The following is a 27,789-nucleotide window of genomic DNA, read 5'->3' on the forward strand; positions in this document are numbered from 1 at the left end:
GTCTTAACAAGGAATTAAATCACTAGCACAATGAGCTTCGATTCAGAATAGTAGTGCTCAGAAGCAGATGGCTACTTCTGTCTTTTGCCCCCAAGTGTAGAAGTACTGAAGGATGAAAGTTGCTAAGGGCAACTACTAAGGGCAACTACTTCACTACTGTACACTAATCAACAAGGTCCTATTGCCAAATGCCATGCTAGTAAAGTCATGCTTAAAATCCTACAAGCTAGACTTCAGCAGTATGTGGATCGAGAACTACCAGAAGTACAGGCAGGATTTCGAAGAGGCAGAGGAACTAGAGATCAAATTGCCAACATATGCTGGATCATGGAGAAAGCTAGGGAGTTACAGAAAAACATCGACTTCTGCTTCATTGACTATGCTAAAGCCTTTGATTGTGTGGATCATAACAAACTGTGGCAAATTCTTAAAGAGATGGGAGTACCAGACCATCTTATTTGTCTCTTGAGAAACCTATATGCAGGTCAAGAAGCAACAGTGAGAACTGGACATGGAACCACTGATTGGTTCAAAATTGGGAAAGGAGTCCGGCAAGGCTGTATACTGTCGCCCTGCCTATTTAACTTATATGCAGAGCACATCATGAGAAAGGCAGGGCTAGATGAATCAAAAGTTGGAATTAAGATTGCCGGAAGAAATATCAACAACCTAAGATACGCAGATGATACCACTCTAATGGCAGAAAGTGAAGAAGAACTAAAGAGCCTCTTGTTGCGGGTGAAGAAGGAGAGTGCAAAACTTGGGTTGAAACTTAACATTAAGAAAACCAAGATCATGGCATCTGGCCCTCTCAATTCCTGGCAAATAGATGGGGAAGAAATGGAAGTAGTGACAGATTTTATTTTCCTGGGCTCCAAGATCACTGCAGATGGAGACTGTAGCCAAGAAATTAAAAGACGCTTGCTCCTGGGAAGGAAAGCCATGGCAAATCTAGACAGCACACTAAAAAGCAGAGACATCACCCTGTCAACAAAAGTGTGTATAGTCAAGGCTATGGTCTTCCCAGTTGCAATGTATGGCAGTGAAAGTTGGACCATAAGAAAGGCTGAGCGCCAAAGAATTGAGGCCTTTGAACTATGGTGCTGGAGAAGACTCCTGCGAGTCCCTTGGACTGCAAGGCGATCAAACCGGTCAGTCCTAGAGGAGATCAATCCTGACTGCTCTTTAGAATCCCAGATCCTGAAGCTAAAACTCAAATACTTTGGCCACCTAATGAGAAGGAAGGACTCACTGGAGAAGAGCCTAATGCTGGGAAAGATCGAGGGCAATAGAAGAAGGGGACGACAGAGAATGAGGTGGCTGGATGGAGTCACTGAAGCAGTAGGCGTGAGCTTAAATGGACTCCAGAAGATGGTAGAGGACAGGAAGGCCTGGAGGAATGTTGTCCATAGGGTCGCGATGGGTCGGACACGACTTCGCAGCTAACAACAAAATTGCCAAATGCAGTCACAGTTCTACACCATCATAGCTGCAACTGTGAATAAATTCTAATGAAAGGAATTCAAATTATTCTCTAATAAGTTTATACAGGTGAAACTCGAAAAATTAGAATATCGTGCAAAAATTCATTTATTTCAGTAGTGCAACTTAAAAGGGGAAACTAATATATGAGATAGACTCATTACATGCAAAGCAAGATAGTTCAAGCCATGATTTGTCATAATTGTGATGATTATGGCGTACAGCTCATGAAAACCACAAATCCGCAATCTCAGAAAATTAGAATATTACATGCAATCAATAAAACAAGGAGTGTACATAGAACAATATCGGACCTCTGAAAAGTATAAGCATGCATACATACTCAGTACTTGGTTTGGGCCCCTTTGCAGCAATTACTGCCTCAATGCGGCATGGCATAGAAGCTATCAGTGTCTCATGTCTCTCATCTTTCTCTTGGCAATGCCCCATAGATTCTCTATGGGGTTCAGGTCAGGCGAGTTTGCTGGCCAATCAAGCACAGTAATCCCACAGTCATTGAACCAGGTTTTGGTGCTTTTGGCAGTCCTGCTGTAAAATGAAGTCAGCATCCCCATAAAACTCATCTGTGGAAGGAAGGATGAAGTGCTCCAAAATCTCCTGGTAGATGGCTGTGTTGACCCTGGACTTAATGAAGCACAGTGGACCAACACCAGCAGATGACATGGCTCCCCAAATCAACACAGACTGTGGAAACTTCACACTGGACTTCCAGCATCTTGCAGTGTGTGTCTCTCCATTCTTCCTCCAGACTCTGGGTTCTTGGTTTCCAAATGAGATGCAAAAGTTGCTCTCATCAGAAAAGAGGACTTTGGACCACTGAGCAACAGACCAGGTCTGTTTTTCTTTAGCCCAGGTAAGGCGCTTCTGACGTTGTTTGTTGTTCAGGAGCGGCTTGACAAGAGGAATACGACATTTGAAGCCCATGTCCAGGATCCATCTGTGTGTGGGGGCTCTTGATGCACTGACTCCAGCCTCAGTCCACTCCTTTGTGAAAGTCCCCAGCACTTTTTAATGGCCTTTTCCTGACAATCCTCTCCAGGCTGCGGTCATCCCTGCTGCTTGTGCACCTTTTTCTTCCACACTTTTCCCTTCCACATAACTTTCTATTAATGTGCTTTGATACAGCACTTTGGGAACATCTAACCTCTTTTGCAATTACCTTTTTAGGCTTTCTTTCCTTATGGAGGGTGTCAATGATGGTTTTCTGCACAACTGTCAGGTCAGCAGTCTTCCCCATGATTGTGATTCCTACTGAACCAGACTGAGAGACCATTTAAAGGCTCAGGAACCCTTTGCAGGTGTTATGGCTTCATTAGCTGATTAGAGTGGGACCCTTTGAGCCTAGAATATAGCACCTTTTCACAATATTCTAATTTTCTGAGATTGTGGATTTGGCTTTTTCATGAGCTGTAAACCATAATCATCACAATTATGACAAATCATGGCTTGAACTATCTTGTTTTGCATGTAATGAGTCTATCTCATATATTAGTTTCCCCTTTTAAGTTGCATTACTGAAATAAATGAACTTTTGCACAATATTCTAATTTTTTGAGTTTCACCTGTAAAATATCAGAACAATTCTAGGTGTTTGTGATGGAGGGGGTAGGAGGAGTTCTTATGCACAGTGAACAGTTTTATCTGGGGAAGACGATTGTTATGTGCTCCTGGCCACTTTCCTTCATGACCAGAGACAAGCTTGCCTGACCAATAACCAGCCAAGACACAGTGAAGGCCTTTTGTTTCGTTTATTGCAATAAATGGGGAGAGAAGCTATCAAAACGTGGTTCTCTCCAAAGTTTCAACCCAAAATATTCCCATTTTTATAGATCCCTGGCCCCGGCTGCACATCCCTCCTCTTTCCCCATTGGCTGAGGTACTATGAGGTTACACTCTTTCCGACTGCCTCCTACATATTTCTTGCTACATACTAAATCATACATCCCATGTATATTAAAATTAAGAGATAATTTATGCAAGGTGTATCAGTTAATATTAATCAACTAATTGCACATGCTCAGTTGCCTGGGTTCTGGCCCCCTTTTTGTGACCTCTTAGAAAAAAAATAGGTTCTTTCCTCTTTTGCTAGTTATCTTCTCTTACAGACGTTTTTACAGCTTGTCTTCTTTCTTTCCCACTCTTAAGACCCAGCTAATTTTTGCCTACATGTTTCATTTACATCCTTTCTTTGTGCTCTCCTTTCCTGGTTCTCATCTTCTCCATTCACCTAGTAAATTTCCACTGGAGCATATTCAGTTTTAAATTTCTCTTTCAATATTAAAATTTGGAGACCTTTCATTTATTTCTATCACATCACCTTTACCACTTAAAGAGGACAGTACACAAAACCTGACCCCTTTAATTCCACTTTACTTCTGGCAACCAATTATCAGGAAAGATAGTACTGACTGCTAAAATCCCACTATGTGCACATTGGAACAGGCAATCCAGCTGATGGGCTGCAGAGAGTGGACTTTCTCAGGAATGGCGTCACAACTCTGTTTCCGTTGAGATTGCCAAACTTTAAAGCAGATCCTATAAATTGAATAATTCATACTGCTCTTTGAATTAGGAAAAATGTAGTATACACAGTATCATGTGACTTTAAATATTTTGATTTTATTCACTGATTTATAGTTTATATAAACTAAACTTTAGGATATACACTAAAGTCATTGTATATAGAACGAGTAAATTATCTGATTCAATCTTATGTAGAATTGCATTCTTATTGGAGTCAACATTTTCTTAGTTCCTTCTATTCCTGTGAAACGCAGAATGATTTGTAAAATCTCACTCTTGCCTTTCCATCTGCAAAGATTTCGTCACTAACGGCAGTGGGAGTGTTCCCATTGATCGTCTGGGAACGAACTTTCTGAATGACGACATCAGACATGTCGCCTTTTGTCTTTACCCATAAGTTGACGTGGTGCAGTCTACGGAACTGGCGGAGGCAGATGCGGATTTTACTCAGAATGACGTCACAATACAGGTCTTGGGCGGTGCATGTTTATTGTATGTCTTTTAATCAGTTGGTTTAGAAGCAAGCGAATCGTCCCGAAAGTTGAAGTTCTCGGCAAGCTGCGTTTTCTCATCGCGATTGAAACGGACGATTAAGGAGACAGGGATAGTAGAAGACATTTTCATATCTGGTAAAGCCATGAAGTTCCAGTACAAGGAAGATCATCCTTTTGAATACAGAAAAAAAGAAGGAGAGAAAATTCGAAAGAAATACCCAGATCGAGTTCCTGTGAGTAGGGAGGCGTAAAAATCGCGCCTTTGTTGATATAGTGCCTTTTTCATGTCTTTTCCTGTTTTTTTTATGATTTGTCCTATATGCTGCTTAGGAGTTTATTTGCCTCATTCCGGTATCTTCCCTAAAAACGAAGGAAGTAAAAGGATCACTACAGTGTTAGTAACATAACCATCAATGCAAATTTTAAGTCTCTAATTATGCTTCTGAAAGTGTCCATTTGCTAAGATGAATCATAGCCTTATCTTTTTTTCTCTGATCCTGGGATATTTTTGGTATTTTTTGTTTCAGAGAAGTAGACCATGGTCTACTCCTTTAATATGAGGGAGAAACTGCAGGAAAGCAACCTCATGGTTGCTCCATTTTCTGATTTTATTTTTGGTCTTCATTCTCCCCATCTTTCCCAGAGATTACCAACAATTGTCTCCACCCCAGTTTTGAAAGGTACTGCTAATCTTTTAACATTGTGCTTGTTTACAAAACTGTACACAGGGTTGCACTTAAAAATAGTGATTTGGTAGGCTTATATTTTGCACTGCTACTTGGCAGTAAATTGCAGTTATATCAATGGGGCTAACTTCCAAGTAAAACCTGCATTTCCCACCCATCAATGCAGCATGATTCAAAATATTTGTTTAAGACAGGTCAAGATAGAGAGTATTTGATCATACAGTCACCAGGAGTTAAGTCCAACCAGTATCACCTGATTAAGTAGGAAGCCTTCAGTTGGAATTTAATTATAACGTGTGTCTTGATTTTGCTTGATTATATCATGATTTTCTAATGATAGTTCCTTATTTACTTTTGCAACATTCTTTCATAAAGTTAATATTTTGGTTTGATGAATGGTGAACTAAAATAATATAAATCTGTTGCAGCACTGACAGTGCTGTCAAAATTATTCTTGTGATTTATCAATATCTTTTCCAGCATGTTGAGGTTATTTTGATACTGGTTATTTTGATACTGGTATGGGTCAGTACTTTTTTAAAATGTAAAGTGTGGGATGTGATAAATAGAAATGTGGGTGACACTTGTAGGCACACAGCTGGGTTTTCCAATCTTGTGGGTTTTTTTCAGGCATTTTTCTCCTACTAAATCATAGAAATACTGGAAGTGTCAGCATTCCTTAAATATCAGCTAACATTGTTCATGTACAAGAGAAGACTGCTATGTTTGAACTAGATGAACTGCAATACAATGTAACTGTTTTGGGTTAATAAGCAGCATATGTCAACTTAATGTAGAGGGCCTATAACTGAATTTTTCAAATGAGCAATATTGACTGCAAAGAAGAAATAATACAGCAGGAAACAATTCTGAGACTGTAAAAGTGAGATAGGTTGAGGGCTTCAGGAATACAGCCATTTCTTTAATGACTGTTCAAAGTTACAATGGCACTGAAAAATACATTTATAATCAGTTTTCAAACTTACAGCAGTATCCCATAGTCATGTGATCAAAATTTGGGTGCTTGGCTACTAGTGTGCATTTATGACAATTATACAGGTAGTCCTTGACTTATGACCACAATTGAGCCCAAAATTTCTGTTGCTAAGTGAGATAGTTGTTAACTGAATTTTGCTTCATTTTAAAAGTTTCTTGCTACAGTTGTTAACTAAATCACTGCAGTTGCTGATTTAGTAACAATTTTTAAGTCACTTCCTTATTGACTTTGCTTGTCAGAAAGTCACAAAAAGGGATCACATGACCCCAGGACACTGCTGTTATGGTTCCGACAAATGAAACCCATCAAAGAACCTCAAGGCAAGAATTCTTCCTTAAGGAACATTTTATTAGGATGCACAGTATCAGCACTACATAGTTGAACCCAAAACTAAATTCTCTTCCCCCAGATACAAAGTAACAAGTTGCAATTCCCACCCACCCCTGGAAGCAGTCATAAATCACATTCTCTGATTAGCCTGAAGTGCGGGCTCCCTGTCCAGCTACTCAGCCCACCAAAACATTGTCAGTCTGTGTCCTTGAGTTCCCACGGAGTTGCATTATGGCTAGCTGAGCTCAAGCATTCACCCCATCCCCCTTCTACATCAGATTCCTAATCAGCAGAAAAAGCATGCTGAAAGCAGAGTGAAAAATGATTGCAATTCCCCTCAGTTGTCAGAGCGGGAACATTCATTGTCACAACATTGACATCCACCACCCCCTTAACAAAAAGGATAAATCCTGCAATTCAAACAAAACCATCGGTTAGAGGTTGCCTCTCCCCTTATTAGGGTGTTTGTCATAAAATTTACAAATGAGTCTGTTGGCTTTTACATCACTAGATTTCACCAAAGTGGCCTCAGATAATGGGTATCCTTTCTGTTGTTTGTTGTTAGTTGCGAAGTCATGTCTGACCTATCGCAACTAAATGGACAATGTTCCTCCAGGCCTTCCTGTCCTCTACCATCTTCTGGAGTCCATTTAGACTCACGCCTACTGCTTCAGTGACTCCATCCAGCCACCTCATTCTCTGTCATCCCTTTCTTCTATTGCCCTCAACCTTTCCCAGCATTAGGCTCTTCTCCAGTGAGTCCTTCCTTCTTATTAGGTGGCCAAAGTATTTGAGTTTCAACTTCAGGATTTGGCCTTCTAAAGAGCAGTCAGGGTTGATCTCCTTTAGGACTGACCAGTTTGATCACCTTGCAGTCCAAGGGACTTGCACGAGTCTTCTCCAGCACCATAGTTCAAAGGCCTCAATTCTTTGGCGCTTAGCCTTTCTTATGGTCTAACTTTCACAGCCATACATTGCAACTGGGAAGACCATAGCCTTGACAATATGCACTTTTGTTGGCAGGGTGATGTCTCTGCTTTTTAGTGTGCTGTCTAGATTTGCCATGGCTTTCCTCCCTAGGAGCAAGCATCTTTCAATTTCTTTTTAGTATCCTTTCTACTGTACCAAATGCTGTAACTTTCCCTTATAAAGCCTAGGATCAAGAATAAGCTTCACTTCGTAATGCGTTTGTCTAGCTACTACCAGAGGGCCAGGTGCCTTCTTAGGGGGAGGTCATAAACTGGAACCCCAGAAAGGTTTTAGTAGACTACCGGGTGGACTTTCCCTAAAAGTCGGGGAAGCTTTAACTCCACCGTAACTGGATTTATGAACTTTATGATTGGGAAAGGAAAGGACAAAGGTATTTCAATCCCAATTTCTTACCAGGCAACCTGAGTCGTAAATATTTTGTGGATAAGTAATTTTCCCCCCAACCTGGAATGACCTCTGGGGAGCCCTTTTTTATCTGCTTCTTTTTATATTCTTCAGAAGCTTTTTTGAGAGCAAGTTTCATTTTGTTCCAAACCTCCCCATCCCTTCACCCATTGGTCAAAGGTTTTGGAGGTAGAGGCTTCATGAGGATACTCAGATATTGGGTTAAATTATTTCCCTGTGGTGACTTTAAAAGGCATAAAACTGGTGCTGCTTTGAACAGTGTTATTGTAAGCCACCTCCGCGAAAGGGAGGAGGTCGGTCCAGTTTGTTTGTTGATAGTCCACATAGCATCTAAAGCAGGGCTTTTCAACCAGTGGTACATGTACCACCTGTGGTACATTGGCACCTGGCAGGTGGTACTTGACCATCCTAGAGAAGTAGTGTGGGAGGGGAATGAGCTGAACTGGCAGCAGCACTGCACAAGCCTGAACGAGAGATGGCTGGAGCTGCAGGGCTGTCAGGGTTCAGTAGAAGCACCAGGATCAGCGCCAGGCTCCAGCTGATCGGTGCTTCAGGGCTCAACGGAATCGCCAGGATCAGTGTCGTTTTCCAGCTGATTGGAGTTTCTTTGGGGCTCAGCAGAAGTGCCAGGATCAGTGCCGCTTTCCAGTTGATCAGCACTTGTTTGGGACTGTCAGGGCTCAGCAGAAACTCCAGGATCAGCACTGATCCTAGCACTTCTGCTGAGCCCTGAAGAAGTACTGATCAGCTAGAGCCCTGCCCCTACTCTGCAGAGGGCAGATCTCCATCATCCCCAGCCTGGCAGGGGTCTTCCTGCTGCACCATTGCAGACAAAGGCGGGCTCCGGTGAGGAGGAGGTGGAGGAAGAGGACTTAAGCACAAATGTGCTTCGTGGGTAACCTCCCAGCATGACAGAAGTGACCAAAACCTGCTGCATCTACCTAGCAGACAGGGAGGGGGAATAAAAACAAAACACACACACCCAGCTCCCAATCCTCAACAAAAATGCTAATAACAAAAAAAATCTAGGACAGGAGGAAAAGCGTGGCCGGGCAGGCAGGTATCTTGCTCAGCTGTGGCTTGGGGGGGAAGGGGGCAGGTTCAACTCCCCAATGCTGCCCTCTCATGAAAGCAGGATGAAAACTCCAAAAAATAACCAGGGAAAAAGGTTAAAACAAGCCATGATGGCTTGCTTCCCCACTACCTTCTAGCAATTTAAATATGTAAAGACCACAAAAGAACAAACTTGGCTTTCTTTCATTGTAATTCAGAAGGCAGGAACGGGAGGATTGGGGGGAGGGGGTTGTTTGTTTCAAAGGAAGGGAAAGGAGATTTGGGTCTGTGTTGGGTGCAACAAGTGGCTGGTGATGGTGCATGGCTTCTGGTGTTCAGGGGGGCGGTCTTTTTAAAAGAGCAAAACAAGGCAAAAAAATAAAAATCCCCCACTCCACCCTCAAGAGCTGGATGCGGATGTGATCTTTTTTTTTCTTGTTCAGAAGAGACACTCTTCTGTTTTAACCTTTTTTCCTGGTCGTTTTTCAGAGTTTTCATCCTCCTTTCATGAGAGGGCAGCTTTTGGGGGAGGGGGGTTGAAGCTGTCCCTTACCCTCCCCAAAGCCACCAGCCAAGCAGGATGCCGCCTGCCTGCGCTCTTCCCCCTGTCCAAGGTTTTCATTGTCATAAGCATTTCTGTTGAGAATTGGCCGGGGGATGGGCTGTTTGGTTTTTACCACCCCACCCCACCCCTGTATGCTGGGTGGTTGCAGCAGGTTTTGGTCACTTCTGTCTTGCTGGGTGGTTATCTATGAATCATGTTTTTGGGGGGATCCCCTCTCCGGTTGCTAAACTTGCTTAAACTCTCTTCCTCCTCCTTTTCATTGGAGCCTCCCTTTGTCTGCAATGATGGGCCAGGAAGATCCCTGCTGGGCTGGGGATGATGGGGATCTGCTCCCTGCAAAATAGGAGCAGCATTGCTGGCATCTCTTTCTCCTGAGCCCCTTGTGCTGGGTAACTGTCACCACCCAAAAGTTAGGGGATCTTTGGGGGATAGCCAACTAACACCCCAACATGCCCCCCATGTCCCCACTTCAAGTGCAGAAGCCGCACCCCCACTCCAAACCCCCTGCAATCAGCTATCAGCTTCTTTTAGTCAACCCGAAGGAGAGAAGGGGATAGAACAGTGCAAAGATTAATGTCAGAGAAACAGGCACAAGTTTCCCATTAAAAGTGTGGTAAGTGGGTGTACACATAGTCTTTAACTTACAACCACAACTGAGTCCAAAATTTATGTTGCTAAGTGAGAAATTTGTTAAATGAGTTTTGTCCCATTTTGTGACTTTTATTGCCACATTTGTTAAGTGAATCACTGCAGTTGTTAAATTAGTAACACGGTTGTGAATCTGGCTTTCCCCATGGACTTCGCTTGTCAGAAGGTTGCACAAGAGGATCATGTCACCCTGGGACACTGTGACCATCATAAATATGAATCAGTTGCCAAGCATCTGAATGTAAATCACAAAACCCTGGGGATGCTGAAACAATCATAAGTGTGAAAAATGGTCATGTCACTTTTTTCAGTGCCGTTGTAACTTTGAACAGTCACTAAGCAAACTATTGTAAGTCAAGGACTACCTGTACTTTATCACTTTTTTCCTTTTTTTTCTTGGTCATCATGTTTTTGACATCTTGGTAGGCGACTGGTTGTACTCAGATATTGCCATATCTTAAAGTGGTACAATGGGTGAAAAGGTTGAAAAGCCCTGATCTAAGGTACTGCTCCACTGTTGAGTTCGCTTTTTCAGCTGCCCCATTTGTAGACGGGTGAAAAGCTAATGACAACCCCTATGATCAGCCAATTAGTTTGAGATAACCTCTCCAAAAATGGCTGTAAATTGCACTCCCTTATGATTATTCACATTATTATTATTATTATTATTATTATTATTATTATTATTATTATTATTATTATTATTATTATTATTATTATTAATTTAATTTGTATACCGCCCTTCTCCCGAAGGACTCAGGGCGGTGAACAGGGCAATACATAATAAAAACAAGGTACAAAAATTAAAAAGTAATTAAACAGCAATGCCCATAATAAATTAATACAGATTAAAAGGTTAAGATCAATTTATAAAACCCAACCCCATCCCATCAGGCCAGGCCAGCTTGTTCAAAGAGGTAGGTTTTAAGATCGCGCCGGAAGGAGCGGAGATCAGGCGCCATCCGGAGCTCGACCGGAAGATGGTTCCATAAATCCGGCACGCCCACAGAGAGCGCCCTCCCCCTGGGGGCCACCAGTCGGCATTCTTTGACCGGTGGCACCCTGAGGAGGCCCTCTCTGTGGGGGCGTACTGGGCGGAGGGAAGTTGACGCTGGCCGCAGGTGCTCCCCAAGGTATTCCGGACCCATGCCATGTAGGGCTTTGTAGGTCATTACTAACACCTTGAATCTCACCCGGAAGACAACTGGAAGCCAATGCAGCTCGCAGAGCAGAGGTGTGACATGGGAGTGTCGGGAATCTCCCAACACAACTCTCGCGGCTGCATTCTGTACCAGTTGGAGCCTCCGAGTGGTCTTCAAGGGTAGCCCCATGTAGAGAGCCTTGCAGTAGTCAAGACGAGAGGTCACGAGCGTGTGAATGACCATACGTAGGGCATCCCGGTCTAGATAGGGCCGCAACTGGCACACCAGGCGAACCTGGGCGAAGGCCCCCCTAGTCACAGCTACTATATGGTCTTCTAGGGAAAGCTGTGAATCTAGGAGGACTCCCAAGTTGCGAGCCCTATGTACGGGGGGTAATAACTCACCCCCCATAACGAGGGGTGGAATATCCTGAATATCCCGAGATGCCGGTACGCACAGCCACTCAGTCTTGTCAGGGTTGAGTCGAAGCCTGTTCCTCCCCATCCAGACACGAACCGCCTCCAGGCAACGGGACATCACGTCGAGGGCATCACTGGGGTGGTTTGGGGTCGAAATGAAAAGCTGGGTATCATCAGCATACTGATGATACCCAACTCCAAAACCACAAATGATTTCACCCAGCGGTTTCATGTAGATGTTGAACAGGAGAGGCGAGAGGACCGACCCCTGAGGGACTCCACAAACGATAGGCCTCGCGGTCGACCTCTGCCCCCCTGCCAACACCGAAGGCAAGCGTCCCAGGAGATAGGAGGAGAACCACTGAAGGACCGTGCCTCCCACTCCCAGTCCCCTGAGGCGCCGCAGCACGATACCATGGTCGATGGTATCGAAAGCCGCTGAGAGGTCTAATAGGACTAGGACAGAGGAATATCTCCTGTCCCGAGCCCTCCAGAGATCATTCACCAGCGCGACCAATGCCGTCTCCATGCTGTACCCAGGCCTGAAGCCCGATTGGTACGGGTCTAGATAATCCGCTTCATCCAGAACTAGAAGGAGCTGATGCGCCACCACACTCTCAACAACCTTCGCAAGAAAGCGAAGGTTGGAGACCGGACGAAAGTTATTCAACACAGCTGGGTCCAAGGCAGGCTTCTTGAGGAGAGGTCTCACCACCGCCTCTTTCAAGGCGGCGGGGAAACTACCCTCACTCAAAGAGGCAGATATAACCGCCTGGAACCAGCCTCGTGTCCCCTCCCGGGCTGCATAAACCAGCCAGGAAGGGCACGGGTCCAATAAACATGTGGAGCTCAGCCTCCCCATAATCCTGTCCACTTCGTCCGGAGTTACAGGATCGAACTCCTCCCAGATAACATTGACAAGACCACCCGTGTCCTGATCGTCCGACTCTGCCCAGTCGGAGTCCAAACGGGTCCGAATCCGAGCGATTTTATTTATTTATTTATTTATTTTATTACATTTATATACCGTCCTTTCCTTGAGGACTCAGGGCGGTTTACAGGGAATTAAAAACCAACAATACAAAAGTTAAAACCAATTTAAAAAAGATTAAACTAACCCTGTGCAATTAAAACCCTGATTAAAATAAATTACTCCTCAGCCCGGGACCGAGAGCTCGAAGAGCCAGATCTTCAGGACCCGGCAGAATGAGCGGAGGTCGGGGGCAGTCCTCAACTCCACTGGCAGCTGGTTCCAGAGGGCAGGCGCCCCCACTGAGAAGGCCCTATCCCTGGGTGTCACCCGCCGGCAATCTCTTACCGGTGGGACCCTGAGCAGACCCTCCCTGTGGGAGCGCACTGGACGAAGGGCATTTGATGCCGGCAGCAGGTGTTCCCTCAAATACCCCGGACCCAAGCCATGTAGGGCTTTATAGGTAATAGCAAGCACCTTGAATTTCACCCGGAGCGCAACCGGAAGCCAATGCAGCTCACGGAGTAGAGGTGTTACATGGGAGTATCGGGAGACCCCCATTACAACTCGCGCGGCCGCATTCTGCACCAGTTGAAGCCTCCGAGTGGTCCTCAAGGGCAGCCCCATGTAGAGAGCGTTACAGTAGTACAAACGGGAGGTCACAAGCGCATGAGTAACTGTGCGTAGGGCATCTCGGTCCAGATAGGGACGCAACTGGCGCACCAGGCGAACCTGTGCAAAAGCCCCCCTGGTCACGGCTCCTATGTGGTCTTCAAAATTGAGTCGTGAATCCAGGAGGACGCCCAAGTTGCGAGCCCTATCAACGGGGGGTAACACCTCACCCCCCATCGTTAGAGGTGGAATAGTCTGGTTAGCCCGAGATGCCGATATGCACAGCCACTCAGTCTTGGCAGGATTGAGACGAAGCCTGTTTCTCCCCATCCAGACCTGGACCGCCTCCAGGCACCGGGACATCACGGCGAGGGCATCACTGGGTTGGTTCGGGGTGGAAAGAAAAAGTTGGGTATCATCAGCGTACTGATGATACCCCACCCCGAAACCACGAATGATCTCGCCCAGCGGCTTCATATAGATGTTGAACAGGAGAGGCGAGAGAACCGACCCCTGAGGGACTCCACAAATGAGAGGCCTCGGGGCGGATCTCTGCCCTCCCGTCAACACCGACTGCGAGCAGCCCAGGAGGTAGGAGGAGAACCACCGTAGAACGGTGCCTCCCACTCCCAACCCCCTGAGACGCCGCAGCAGGATACCATGGTCGATGGTATTGAAAGCCGCTGAGAGATCTAATAGGACCAGGACAGAGGAGCAACCCCTGTCCCTAGCCCTCCAGAGATCATTCACCAGCGCGACCAATGCCGTCTCCGTGCTGTGTCCGGGTCTGAAACCCGATTGGTACGGGTCCAGATAATCAGTTTCCTCCAGGAACAGAGGAAGCTGATGCGCCACCACACTCTCAACAACCTTCGCCAAAAAGCGAAGGTTGGAGACTGGACGATAGTTATTTAAAACAGCCGGGTCCAAAGCAGGCTTCTTGAGGAGGGGTCTCACCACCGCCTCCTTCAAGGCGGCAGGGAAGACACCCTCCTTCAAAGAAGCAGTTATTACTGCATGGAACCAGCCTCGTGTCCCCTCCCGGGCCGCATAAGCTACCCAGGAGGGGCACGGATCCAACAAACAGGTGGTGGTGCTCAGTCTCCCCATGATCCTGTCCACATCATCAGGGGAAACAGGGTCGAACTCAGTCCAGATAACGTGCTCAAGACCGCCCGATTCCTCCACATCAGACTCTGCCCAGTCAGAGTCCAGACCGGTCCTGATCTGAGCGATTTTGTCCGCCAGATGATGACTAAACTCCTCGGCTCGTCCCCGCAAGGGATCCTCTCTCACCTCCTGGTTAAGGAGGGAGCGAGTTACCCTAAACAGGGCGGCCGGGCGATTATCTGCGGACGCGATAAGGGCAGCAAAGTAGTTAGACTTCGCCGTCCTTATCGCCGCAAGATAAGACCTTATAAAGGTTCTTAACTGCAATCGGTCGGATTCGGATCGGCTGGACCTCCAACCGCTCTCTAGACCTCGTCTCCGACGCTTCATCTCCCGGAGCTCCACAGAGAACCATGGAGCCCAACGGGATCTGCGCCGGGTCAGAGGTCGCATGGGTACAATGCAGTCAAGTGCCCTGGCGGCCGCCGTTTCCCAGGCATCCACCAGAGCATCGACTGGGCTGTGGGTAAGGGTGATGGGTATAGGCCCAAGCGCCCTCTGGAACCGCTCCGGGTCCATTAGGCACCTGGGGCGGAACCACCTGGTCGGTTCCGCCGCCCAGCGGCGGGGGGTGGCATAACGGAAAACCAGCCTCAGGAGGTAATGATCTGACCATGACAGGGGGGTGATAGACGGAGAACCCCCTCCCAGATCATCCAACCATTGTCCAGATAGGAACACCAGGTCGAGAGTATGATCCCCCACATGAGTCGGGCCCTCAATAACTTGGGTCAGGCCCATGGCCGTCATGGAGGCCATGAACTCCCGAGCTGACTCCGACGACCCTCCCAGTGACGGCAGGTTGAAGTCACCCAGGACTATAAGCCTGGGGATTTTGTCCGACAGATGTTGACTAAACTCCTCGGCATGCCCCTGCAAGGGTTCCTTACTCACCTCCTGATTAAGGAGGGAGCGGGTCACCCTAAACAGGGCAGCCGGGCGATTATCTGCGGACGCGATGAGGGTAGTGAAGTAATTAGACCTCGCCACCCTCATCGCTGCGAGATAAGACCTAATATGGGTTCTTAGTCGCAATCGGTCGGATTCAGATCAGCTGGACCTCCAACCGCTCTCTAGGCCCCGTCTCTGACGCTTCATCTCCTGGAGCTCTGCGGAGAACCATAGAGCCCACTGGGATCTGCGCCGGGTCAGGGGCCGCAAGGGTACAACTCGGTCAAGTGCCTCCGTGGCCGTCCTTTCCCAGGCTTCCACTAAGGCATCTGCCGAGCTGTGAGCAGAGGAGGCAGGTGGGGACCCCAGCGCTGCCTGGAACCTCTCAGAGTCCATTAAGCGCCTGGGGCGGAACCATCTAGTTGGCTCAGCACCCCCACGGTGGGGAGTGGCAAAACGGAAGACCAGCCGCAGGAGATGATGATCGGTCCATGACAAGGGCATAACAATTGGGGAGCCCCCACCAAGATCATCTAACCATCGTCCAGATAGAAAAACCAAATCCAGGGTGTGACCTCCCACATGAGTCGGTCCATGAATTACTTGCGTCAGGTCCATGGCCGTCATGGAAGCCATGAACTCCCGAGCTAACTCACATGATCCTCCCAGGGATGGTAGATTGAAGTCACCCAAAACCATGAGTTTGGGGAACTCAATCACCAGCCCCGAGAGGATATCGAGAAGCTCAGGCAGGGCTGCCGCTGCGCGACTAGGTGAAAGGTACACCAGCAGCAAGCCCAACTGCGCCCTAGGACCACACCTCAGTAAGAGAGATTCACATCCGACTATCTGAAGAACGGTGGTATCCTGCGGACATAAGGTCTCCCTCATAACCACAGCCACTCCCCCACCCCTACCCTGAGTCTGAGGCCGGTGTAGCACCCGGAAGCCTGGTGGGCAAAGATCAACCAGGGGGATACCACCCTCTGGGCCCAACCAGGTCTCCGTGATGCAAGCCAGGTCCGCCTGCTCACCCTCGACCAGATCCTGGATGAGAGGAGCCTTATTAACGGTGGACCTTGTGTTCAGGTACACCAGCCGGAGCTCAGGTGGCTGCACATCCTCGCTCCCGGGGCCTTGGGGTGAAGACAGAGGGTCGGAGCGCCTCACCGCTTGTAGATAGCGGGGATGCCCTCCTGGATATCGATACGGCCCTCTGTTCATACACCTGCTGCCATTCCCTAACGTCATGGGAATAGGTAATCCCACGACCCGCTCCGGAGCTCCGGAGGCAACTAACCCCGGCTCCCCCCTACGCAATCTGTCCCAGGCCTGGCCTGAACAACGGTTGGTGGATTACCCCCCATTTCCAACCAACCACGACCCTCCCCCCTCCCTAACCCCACAAAAAATTTTGCTAAAAAAGTAACCAGGGGCCTCTTATTAAATTTAAACCTGAGGCCCCTGTTCCTGCCCAGCCATCTCTCAGGGTCCCAACAATCAGGCCCTTCATCAAGAGGCAGAGTGGAAAATGAGGCAGGTCGCACCCAGGATCAGGGGGCACCTCTGAGGGCGAACAGAATGGTACTAGGGTAACTAAGGCACTTAATAATAATTAAATAAATCCAACGGTCCACATTGGGCTATTTGTAGGCAGCTAGGTAGTTAGAATAAAGTTAGAATAAGTTTAAGTTTAAGTTTTATTTAATTTGTATACCGCCCTTCTCCTTGGTAGGGACTCAGGGCGGTTCACAGGGCATATATAAAAAAGACAATACAAAAATTAAAAAAGATTAAACCCATGCCCAATTAAAACAGTAATACAAATCTAAAACAACAAATTAAAACCCATAATCCCCCGTCAGGCCAGACCAGCCATTTCAAATAGGTGGGTCTTCAGGCCACGACGGAAAGTTCGGAGGTCTGATGTCGTCCGGAGCTCTACCGGCAGTTGGTTCCATAATGCCGGAGCGCCCACAGAGAAGGCCCTCCCCCTGGGGGCCACCAGTCGGCATTCCTTGACTGGCGGCACCCTGAGGAGGCCCTCTCTGTGGGAACGCACAGGGCGGAGGGGAGTTGATGCCGGCAGCAGGTGGTCCCTGAGGTATCCCGGACCCATGCCATGTAGGGACTTAAAGATCGTAACCAAAACCTTGAACCTCACCCGAAAGACAACTGGTAACCAATGCAGCTCGCGGAGCAAAGGTGTAACATGGGAGTACCGGGAAACTCCCAAGACAACTCTCGCGGCCGCATTCTGTACCAGTTGGAGCCTCCGAGTGGTCTTCAAGGGAAGCCCCATGTAGAGAGCATTACAGTAGTCAAGGCGAGAGGTCACGAGCGCATGAGTGACCGTACACAGGGCATCCCGGTTCAGATAGGGCCGCAACTGGCGCACCAGGCGAACCTGGGCGAAAGCCCCCCTAGTCACGGCCACTATATGATCTTCCAAGGTAAGCCGTGAATCTAGGAGGACTCCCAAGTTGCGAGCCCTATCCACGGGGGGTAAGAGCTCACCCGCCATAGAAAGAGATGGAACATTTTGAATGTCCCGGGATGCCGGAATGTACAGCCACTCAGTCTTGTCAGGGTTGAGTTGAAGTCTGTTCCTCCCCATCCAGACCCGAACCGCCTCCAGGCAACGGGACATCACAGCGAGGGCATCACTGGGGTGGTTTGGGGTCGAAAAGAAAAGTTGGGTATCATCAGCATATTGATGATACCCAACTCCAAAACCACGAATGATCTCACCCAGCGGTTTCATGTAGATGTTGAACAGGAGAGGCGAGAGAACCGACCCCTGAGGAACTCCACAAACGAGAGACCTAGGGGCCGATCTCTGCCCCCCTGCCAACACCGACTGCGAGCGTCCCAGGAGATAGGAGGAGAACCACTGAAGAACTGTGCCTCCCACTCCCAATCCCCTGAGACGCCGCAGCAGGATACCATGGTCGATGGTATCGAAAGCCGCCGAGAGGTCTAATAGGACTAGGACAGAGGAATATCCCCTATCCCGAGCCCTCCAGAGATCATTCACCAGAGCGACCAATGCCGTCTCCGTGCTGTACCCGGGCCTGAAACCCGATTGGTAGGGGTCCAGATAATCCGCTTCATCCAGGACCAGAGGGAGCTGATGCGCCACCACACTCTCGACAACCTTCGCAAGAAAGCGAAGGTTGGAGACTGGACGAAAGTTGTTCAAAACAGCTGGGTCCAAGGCAGGCTTCTTGAGGAGAGGTCTCACCACCGCCTCCTTCAAGACGGTGGGGAAATAACCCTCACTCAAAGAAGCAGATATAACCGCCTGGAGCCAGCCTCGTGTCCTCTCCCTAGCTGCATAAACCAGCCAGGAAGGGCACGGGTCCAACAAACATGTGGAGGAGCTCAGCCTCCCCATAATCCTGTCCACTTCATCAGGGGTCACAGAATCAAACTCTTCCCAGGTAACATTGACAAGACCGCCCGTGTCCTGATCGCCTGACTCTGCCCAGCTGGAGTCCAAACCGGTCCGAATCCGAGCGATTTTATCCGACAGATGTTGGCTAAATTCCTCGGCACGACCCTGCAAGGGATCCTCCCTCACCTCCTGATTAAGAAGTGAGCGAGTCACCCTAAACAAGGCGGCCGGGCGATTATCTGCGGACGCGATGAGGGTGGAGAAGTAATTGCACCTCGCCACCCTCATCGCTGCGAGATAAGACCTAATGTAGGTTCTTAACCGCAACCGGTCGGGTTCGGATCGGCTAGACCTCCAGCAGCTCTCTAGGCCCCCACACTAGAGATGTTAAAGAATAGAGATGTTAAAGAATATTGTTGACCTTGTCAAGTCAGGGCGGCAAAACATAAAAAACCATTAAGCCAAGCCCGTCCAAGCCAGTCCAAGCCAAGCCAAGCCAAGCCAGCCAAGCCAAGCCAGCTCTACTCTCAGCCGAGCTGGCAACAGATATAAAGCCATAACAGTTCTCTCACAACAAATGGCGATACATCTGGGCAAAACTTGGCTAAAGACAACCGGGATAAATCCACCTCAGCTGATCTCTCACATCAGAGGGTGGATTGATAGTTAATTGTTCTGCCCTCTCACTGCAGACAAGTCCCAGATCTGTCAGGGCCAATTCTTGGCCAACAATAACTCTTAAAGTTGCAGCTAATGCTCCATAAGCAAGAGAGAGAGGGGGTGCCGGTCGGCTGCTCTGAAGCATCAGAGTTGGTTCCTAGCCGTCGTATCCCACAGTATCTTGCAACTCCGAAAGAGGGGAAGGTCTCCACGGCACAAAACAGCAGTCCAACAGATGATCCAGGGCCTGGAACCATAACCATCTCAGTCGGGGGAAGGAAGGAGAAATCTCTTCGTTGCGGCATATACTGTGCTAGCTGAAACTCCACCAGCTCAGACGCCAGCTGAAACGTGTAGTAAAACAGCAGGCAAACCATGATCACTGCTCAAAGAGCTCCCTACATCTCCACAACCAGCACTAATCAGCTGTTAATAGGCGGCAATTAGTTTGAATCGCCATATCATTCCCCAGTCTTAAAACTCCAAGAGGGGGGGGAGGTCTTCAGGTGCAAACAGCACCCCATAGTTGACACAGACCTCAAAATCACCATCTCAGTCAGGGGGGGAGGAGGAAGGGAGAGGGGGGGTTTCCTCGCTGCAGCAGCAAGCAAGCTGAAACGCCGCCAGATGGAAATCGCGGCGAAGTAACAGGAGGTCTTCAGGCGCGAAACAGCAGCCCATAGATGATACAGACCTTGAAAATCACCATCTCAGTCGGGGGGAGGAGGAACGAAGCAGGAGAAGTTTCCTCGCTGCAGCAACGCACGAGCCGAAACGCCGCCAGCTGGAAATCGTGGCGAGGTAGTAAACACATCCTCAATCACCAGCCCAGCTTCGCCAGCGCCACAACCAGTTCGAAGAGAGCCTTCACACCACGAAACGGTGCCTGGCAACCACACTACCCACACTCCATCCAGGAACAGCAAGTTCCTCAGCTGTTCAGCTGCTCAAACAAAAGCCCATTGCGGAGCTCACAAACTCAGCTCCCAACCGCGGCTGCCATCTTGTTAAGCAATTATTTCCCTTACCCTCTTTTGGGATTTTCTACTTTCCACTTTGGTGCTCTGTGCAGTCTTTAGATGTGCTTAAGAAACATTTTGGCCAGTCTCTGGGCTGACGGGAGTCCTTTGCAGGCAATAAAATGAGCATGCTTCGAAAAGAGATCAATCACAGTCCATATCACCATATTTTCTCTACTTTCAGGTAACTCCACTATAAAATCCATAGTGATCTCTTCCCATGGCTGGGAAGGGTCTACTACTGGTTGTAATAGTCCAGGAGGCTTCCCAGGAATTTTCTTCATGGTGGCACATACAGCACAGCTTTTGACGTACTTCTCTACATCCCGTTTCAAACCTGGCCAGCAAAACTGCCAACAAATCAAATGCAGTGTTTTTAAATAGCAAAGTGTCCAGCTTGTTTCACATTGTGACTGTCCTGGAGAGCATGAAGGAGGAGGATTTCGGGCAAATACAATTTCCCCTTTTGTAGGCTAATCCGTCCCTACACGTCAGGGTAGTTTGATTATCCTTGAACCATCGATTGTTGAGGAGTTCCTGCTTTAGCTTTCTTGTCCCAGGATCATCAGGGTTTGGGACTCTAGAAGGTGGGGCTCTTCACGGTGTTAACTGAGATGCAACTTGCGGTGTAGGTATGATTGATTCATTGACCTCTTCACGCTGGCTCTTGTACTGAGGAAATCTTGATAGAACATCAACTAAAAAGTTTTTTTCCCTGGTATGTATTTTAGGGTGAAATTAAACCAGTTAAAATACGTACTTGTTTAGGGAAAAGCTTGTGAGGAGTTTTCAGTGCCTCTAAGTTTTTGTGATCAATCCATACTTCAAGAGACACCTTGCTCCCTTCTAGGTAGTGCCGTCAGTTTAACAGAGCCCAACAAATTGTGAAGGCTTCCTTCTCCCAAACTGCCCATCTTCTCTCACAGTCTGTGAACTTTTTTGAGGTGTAGGCACAGGGCTGCAGGTCCTCCTCATGGTTCTTCTGCAAAAGTACTGCTCCAACTGCTACATCGCTGGCATTGGCTTGAATCACAAAGGGTTTCCCTGGGCAGGGCTGCTTTAAGACCAGCTCGACTGCAAATAGACTTTTCAAATTCTCAAAAGCAGCTTGATAGTTCATAGTCCATGTTAGCAGCTGGCCCAGTTGCATATTTCCTCCATATTTGCCTGTTGTTTTTTTTATTGAAAAGTTTTACAATACATTTTTTAAATAGAAAAATCTCCCTCCTCCCCCTCCCCTCTCCCCAACCCTCCCCTCCCCTCCCCCCTCCCCGACTTCCCAGAGCTGAATACAGGGTATAAACTTGCAAACCTAAGCTAAAATATGCTAACAACAAAAATAAAACATTAAATTCTATCGCACTTTAACTCTCCATAGTCATAATTATATTACTAACAAATAACTAATAACTAATAATACATCATATAAAACCACTACTTATTCAAATACTAAATGAAACTTTTTAGTCCCATATTTATTCTGAATATATTCAATCCATCTTCTCCATTCCACAATATATCTCTGTTGCGATTGTTCTTTCAAATATGCTGAAATCTTTCCCATTTCCGCCAAGTTAGAAACTTTCAAAGTCCACTCTTCTATAGGCAGTTCCTCCTTCTTCCAATATTGCGCTACTAAAAGTCTTGCTGCCGTGATTAGATTCAACATCGATTTAGTGTCTATAACAGTAAAGTCTGTAATAATACCCAACAAAAACAACTGCGGAGAAAACCTTATCTTTTTCTTAAATATCTTTTGCATATTGCACCAAATTTTAATCCAAAAAGCTTTGACTTTTTTACAAGTCCACCATATATGAAAATACGTTGCATCCTCAAAACCACACCTCCAACATTTGGGCTGACAGTTCGGATACATACTTGCTAGTTTCTTAGGATCTAAATGCCACCTATAAAACATTTTATAAAAATTCTCTCTTAAATTTTGGGCCTGCGTAAATTTTAAGTTTCTAACCCAAATCTTTTCCCAGGTATCCATTGTTATAACCTCCTGAATGTTCTGAGCCCACTTTATCATACAATCTTTAACAAGTTCTGTTTCTGAGTCAATTTCTATCAATGCATTATATATCCTTCTTATATGTACTTGACCTTGATCTTGGTGGAGCAGTGGGCTAATGCCTCCTTAAGTAACACCAGCTGCCTGCAATTAGTGCAGGTTCGCATCCCACCAGGCTCAAGGTTGACTCAGCCTTCCATCCTTCCGAGGTAGGTAAAATGAGGACCCAGATTGTTGGGGGTAATTAAGCTGACTTTGTAATAATGCCGCTTGGGGGGTGTATGAAACCCCTAATAAGCAGGCATATACATAGAATGAAGGCTACTGCTAAGCTTGTAAGACGCCCTGAGTCTTCGGAGAAGGGTGGGATATAAATGGAGTTATAGTCCCTTTTTAGTGTGCTGTCTAGATTTGCCATTGCTTTCCTCCCAAGGAGGAATTAATTTCTTGGCTACAGTCCCCATCTGCAGTGAGCATACCGTAAGTTAGTTGCCACTTGATCTGCCATCAACATATCAAACTGACCTCTTAATAGAGTAATTACCTCTTTGATCTTCCCATCAGATGGATTCAAAATTAAAGCCTCTTCTTTTCTCTTAATTTCCTTCTCTAATTCTTTCCGCCTAAATTCCAATTTACGTCTATGTTTATTATTCAAATATATTAACACTCCTCTCATATAAGCTTTACTCGCATCCCAAACCATCTCAATAGGAGTACCCTTATGCATATTAATTTTAAAAAATTCTTTCATCTGTTTTTTACACTCTTCCACATTTTCCTGATATCTAAACAAATTTTCATTTAGTCGCCAAGACCATCTATCTCCATTATTTTTTTCTATCTCCAACCATACTGGACTATGATCAGATATAGTTCTTGGACATAACTTGATCTTCTTAATCCTAGAAAAAAAATCATTAGTAATTAATACAAAATCAATCCTGGATAGAGATTGATGCCTATCAGAGAAAAAAGTAAAGTCTTTTTCTTGCAAGTTCCTTTCTCTCCAAACATCTCTCAATTCCAAGTCATCCTTAATCTCAAAAAATGATTTAGGCAGTCTAGCATGACTTGGCGTACTTCTAAAAAAACCTCTTTTGTCCATTTGTACATCCAAAACACCATTCTAATCTCCCATAAGAATACAAGATTTGTAATCCCACTGAATAATCTTGCTGTGTAATAATTTATAAAATTCTCCTTGCTGTTGGTTAGGAGCATATAATCCGACCAGAAGTATTTTCTTGCCTTCTATTAATAGTTCAATTATAACATATCTTCCTTGTTTATCTGCTTCAATTAAACTAGCTGTTAAAGTATTCTTGACATCGTCCGCTGCATTTTGGGCCGTTTTTTGGGCCTCTTGCGCTGATGGCGATGGCATGTCTGGGCCTTTTCGGCCCATTCTCCTCCAGCGGCGGTGGCATTTCTAGACGGTTCTCGGCTCCGGAAGCGTTTCGGCAACAACAGCGACGACGGTGCTTGCAGCGGCGTTTTCGGCAGCAGCAGCAGTCTCGGTAGCTCGGCAGTGGCATGGCTGTTAACCTGTTTTTGTCCCCTGGTTGCTCTGCTTACCCCAGATGCCCAGGCACCTTCAGTGTTTCTGGTGGCCCCGAAGGATCCTGGGTTAGCCGGTTAACCCCGGTGAAGCCCAGTGGAGCCCAGCGGACTGGTTGTTCCGGAGGAGCCCGAAAGACCCGTGCTCTTTGCGGCACCTATTGTTAACTGGTTGGTGCCGTTGGATCCCGACGGGGCCTGGAGGAAACTAGCAAGCCTGGAGGAGTTAGACTCTGCAGACCACGCTCTGGAAGGCCCCAATTACTGTAGAACTGGGGGCCCATGGAGCTGTGGCCAGGAACAATCCCCTGGAGTGGTGGAGCGGCGGAAGACCTGGTTATTAGCAGAGCGGACTATCATGGCTTATTATATTCTTGCCTTTACGAACTATTTCCTATTGCCTACACATCATCCCCAAAGGACTCAGAGGACTCTGGGTATTAGCCACCGTGAGAGGGTGGCTTGAACTTACACCTGCTGCCCCTAGAGGTGAGAGCTCTATGGGGCATGCTATACCCAAAGTGTGTGTTCCAGACCACCCCCGGGAACAGGCTCCATGACCATCGTGAGAGGACGGTGGTCGGCCTGTCCTGGGGGTTCACCCAGCTGAGTGGCAGTGAAGCTGGGTGGAGGGTCTGGACACCCATTTATCCTCTGTTTTGGACCCTCCTTATTAACTATGGACTGCCTTTCACCTGGATTTGCTCCTTATGCCTTGTTTCCATTATACTTTCACGGACTTGTTCGCCCTCAGGGGTGCCCCCCCTTCCTGGGTGCGACCCGCCTTTCTAGCCACCTATAATCTTGATGAAGGGCCCACTTGTTGGGACCCTGAGAGATGGCTGGGCACGGGTAGGGGCCTTCGACATAAATCTAATAAGAAGCCCCTGGTTAGTTTTTTATCTAATTTTTTTGGGGGGGTTAGGGAGGGGGGAGGGAATTTCTCTTGGTCGTTTGGACATGGGGGACAGTCCAACCGCTGTTCAGGCCTGGTCCGGGATTGATCGCGGGGGGGAGGAGCGGGGGGCGGTTGCCTCCGGGGCTCCAGGGCAGGTCGTGGGATTACCCATTCCCACGACGTTAGGGAATGGCAGCAGGTGTAGGAACAGAGGGCCGTATCGATCTCAGGGAAGGCCTCTCCGCTGCTTGCAAGCGGTGAGGCACTCTGACCCTCTGTCTCCGCCCCGAGGTCCTGGGAGCAAGGATGTGCAGCCTCCTGAGCTCCGGCTGGTGTACTTGAACGCCAGGTCTGTTGCTAATAAAGCTCCTCTTGTCCGGGATCTGGTCGAGGGTGAGCAGGCGGACCTGGCTTGCATCACGGAGACTTGGTTGGGCCCAGAGGGCGGCATTCCTCTGGTTGATCTTTGCCCACCAGGTTTCCGGGTACTACACTGGCCTCGGGCTCAGGGTAGGGGTGGGGGAGTGGCGGTTGTTATGAGGGAGACCTTGTGTCCGCGGGAGGCCACCGTTCCCCAGATAGTCGGGTGTGAGTCTCTCTTCCTGAGATGCGGCCCTGGTGCGCAGTTGGGCTTGCTGCTGGTGTACCTTTCACCTAGTCACGCAGCAGCAGCCCTGCCTGAGCTTCTCGATATCCTCTCTGGGTTGGTGATTGAGTTCCCGAAACTTATAGTTTTGGGGGACTTTAATCTACCATCCCTGGGAGGATCATCTGAGTTAGCTCGGGAATTTCGGGACCGACTCATGTGGGAGGCCACACCCTTGACCTGATTTTCTTATCTGGACGGTGGTTAGATGATCTTGGTGGGGGCTCCCCAATTGTTACGCCCCTGTCATGGACCGATCATCATCTCCTGCGGCTGGTCTTCCGTTTTGCCACTCCCCACCGTGGGCGTTTGGAACCAATTAGATGGTACCGCCCCAGATGCTTAATGGACCCTGAGAGGTTCCAGGCAGCGCTGGGGTCCCCACCTGCCTCCTTCGCTCACAACTCGGTGGATGCCTTAGTGGAAGCCTGGGAAAGGGCAGCCACGGAGGCTCTTGACCGAGTTGTACCCTTGCGGCCCCTGACCTGATGCAGATCCCGTCGAGCTCCATGGTTTTCCGTGGAGCTCCGGGAGATGAAGCATCGGAGACGGGGCCTAGAGAGTGGTTGGAGATCCAGCCGATCCGAATCCGACCGATTGCGACTAAGAGCCTAAATTAGGTCTTATCTCGCTGCGATAAGGGTGGCGAGGTCTAATCACTTTGCTACCCTTATCACGTCCGCAGATAATTGCCCGGCCGCCCTGTACGCTGATGATACCCAGCTTTTCATTTCGACCCCAAACCACCCCAGTGATGCCCTCAACGTGATGTCCCATTGCCTGGAGACGGTTCGGGTCTGGATGGGGAGGAACAGACTTCAACTCAACCCTGACAAGACTGAGTGGCTTTGCATACCTGCATCCCGGGTTATTCCGGATATTCCATCTCTCTCTATGGGGGGTGAACTATTACCCCCCGTAGATAGGGCTCACAACTTGGGAGTCCTCCTAGATTGACGGCTTACTTTGGAAGACCACATAGCGGCTGTGACTAGGGGGGCCTTCGCCCAGGTTCACCTGGTGCGCCAGTTGCGGCCCTATCTAGGCCAGGATGACTTATGCACGGTCACTCACACGCTCATGACCTCTCGTCTGGACTACTGCAACGCTCTCTACATGGGGCTGCCCTTGAGGACCACCCGGAGGCTCCAACTGGTACAGAATGCAGCCGCGAGAGTTGTGTTGGGAGTCTCCCGATACTCCCATGTCACACCTCTGCTCCGTGAGCTGCATTGGTTGCCAGTTGTCTTCCGGGTGAGATTCAAGGTACTAGTAATGGTGTTTAAGGCCCTACATGGCATGGGTCCGGAGTACCTTAGGGAACACCTGCTGCCGGCATCAACTTCCCTTCGCCCTGTGCGTTCCCACAGAGAGGGCCTCCTCAGGGTGCCACCGATCAGAGAATGTCGATTGGTGGCCTCCAGCGGGAGATCCTTCTCTGTGGGTGCCCTGGAGCTATGGAATCAGTTACCGGTTGAGCTCCGGATGGCGCCCGATCTTCGCTCCTTCTGTCGCGATCTAAAGACATTCTTATTTGATCAAGCCGGCCTGGCCTGATGGGGGATGGGTGGGTTTTTTTTATTGTTATTTTAATATTTGTATTTACTGTTTTCAGTGGGCATATATTTAATCCTTTTTTAACTTTTGTAAGTCTGTATTTTTTATGCTTGCCCTGTTCACCGCCCTGAGTCCTTCAGGAGAAGGCCGGTATATAAATAAAATTAAATAAAAATAAATAAATAAATAAATAACAACTCCATTTTTCTAGTCAGGAGCAGAAGCAATAAACTGTGTACCCAGCCTAACGTTTATCAAATACTTTTGATCAGCTGCTCAAATATGCATTTCCTGTAAGCAAATAACATCATTTTTAAATTGTTTTAGATATTGAAATACTTCCTTTCTTTTATGCGGAGAATTTAGTCCATTAATATTCCAAGTTAGAAGCTTTGTCGCCATCTTTTGCGACCTGAAGCTTTTGGAGCGCCTCTTCCAGAATCACCTGCACTGTCTTCGGCTTCTCTCCTCCCACTGCTTCACTATAAGTAAGTTTTTGAGATGTAGTCATGGCTTTCTGTTGTTCTAGCTCTTGTCTCATTCGTCTGGTTGCAGCCCGTGTCATTCTTTGATCTCTAACCTCTTCCATTGGTACTGGACTCTGATCCACTCCTGTAGTTTGCTGGGATTCTCC

The 27,789-nt window shown here is 47.8% G+C and overlaps 1 protein-coding gene across 2 annotated transcripts in view; it reads left to right on the forward strand.

Moving 5' to 3' along the window:
• The first annotated feature begins 4,541 nt into the window (after nucleotides 1-4,541).
• The window catches only part of GABARAPL1 (GABA type A receptor associated protein like 1), a 91,741-nt gene continuing 68,493 nt past the window's right edge, over nucleotides 4,542-27,789 (forward strand). For both annotated transcript variants that reach the window (XM_081317608.1, XM_081317609.1), the window contains exon 1: nucleotides 4,542-4,753. In XM_081317608.1, coding sequence (XP_081173734.1) covers nucleotides 4,664-4,753 — 90 coding nt within the window. In that variant the 5' untranslated portion in view covers nucleotides 4,542-4,663. The remainder of the gene's footprint in view (nucleotides 4,754-27,789) is intronic.

Source organism: Vipera berus (assembly GCF_964194415.1).
Source record: "Vipera berus genome assembly, chromosome: 2".
NCBI classification, from domain to species: Eukaryota; Metazoa; Chordata; class Lepidosauria; order Squamata; family Viperidae; genus Vipera; species Vipera berus.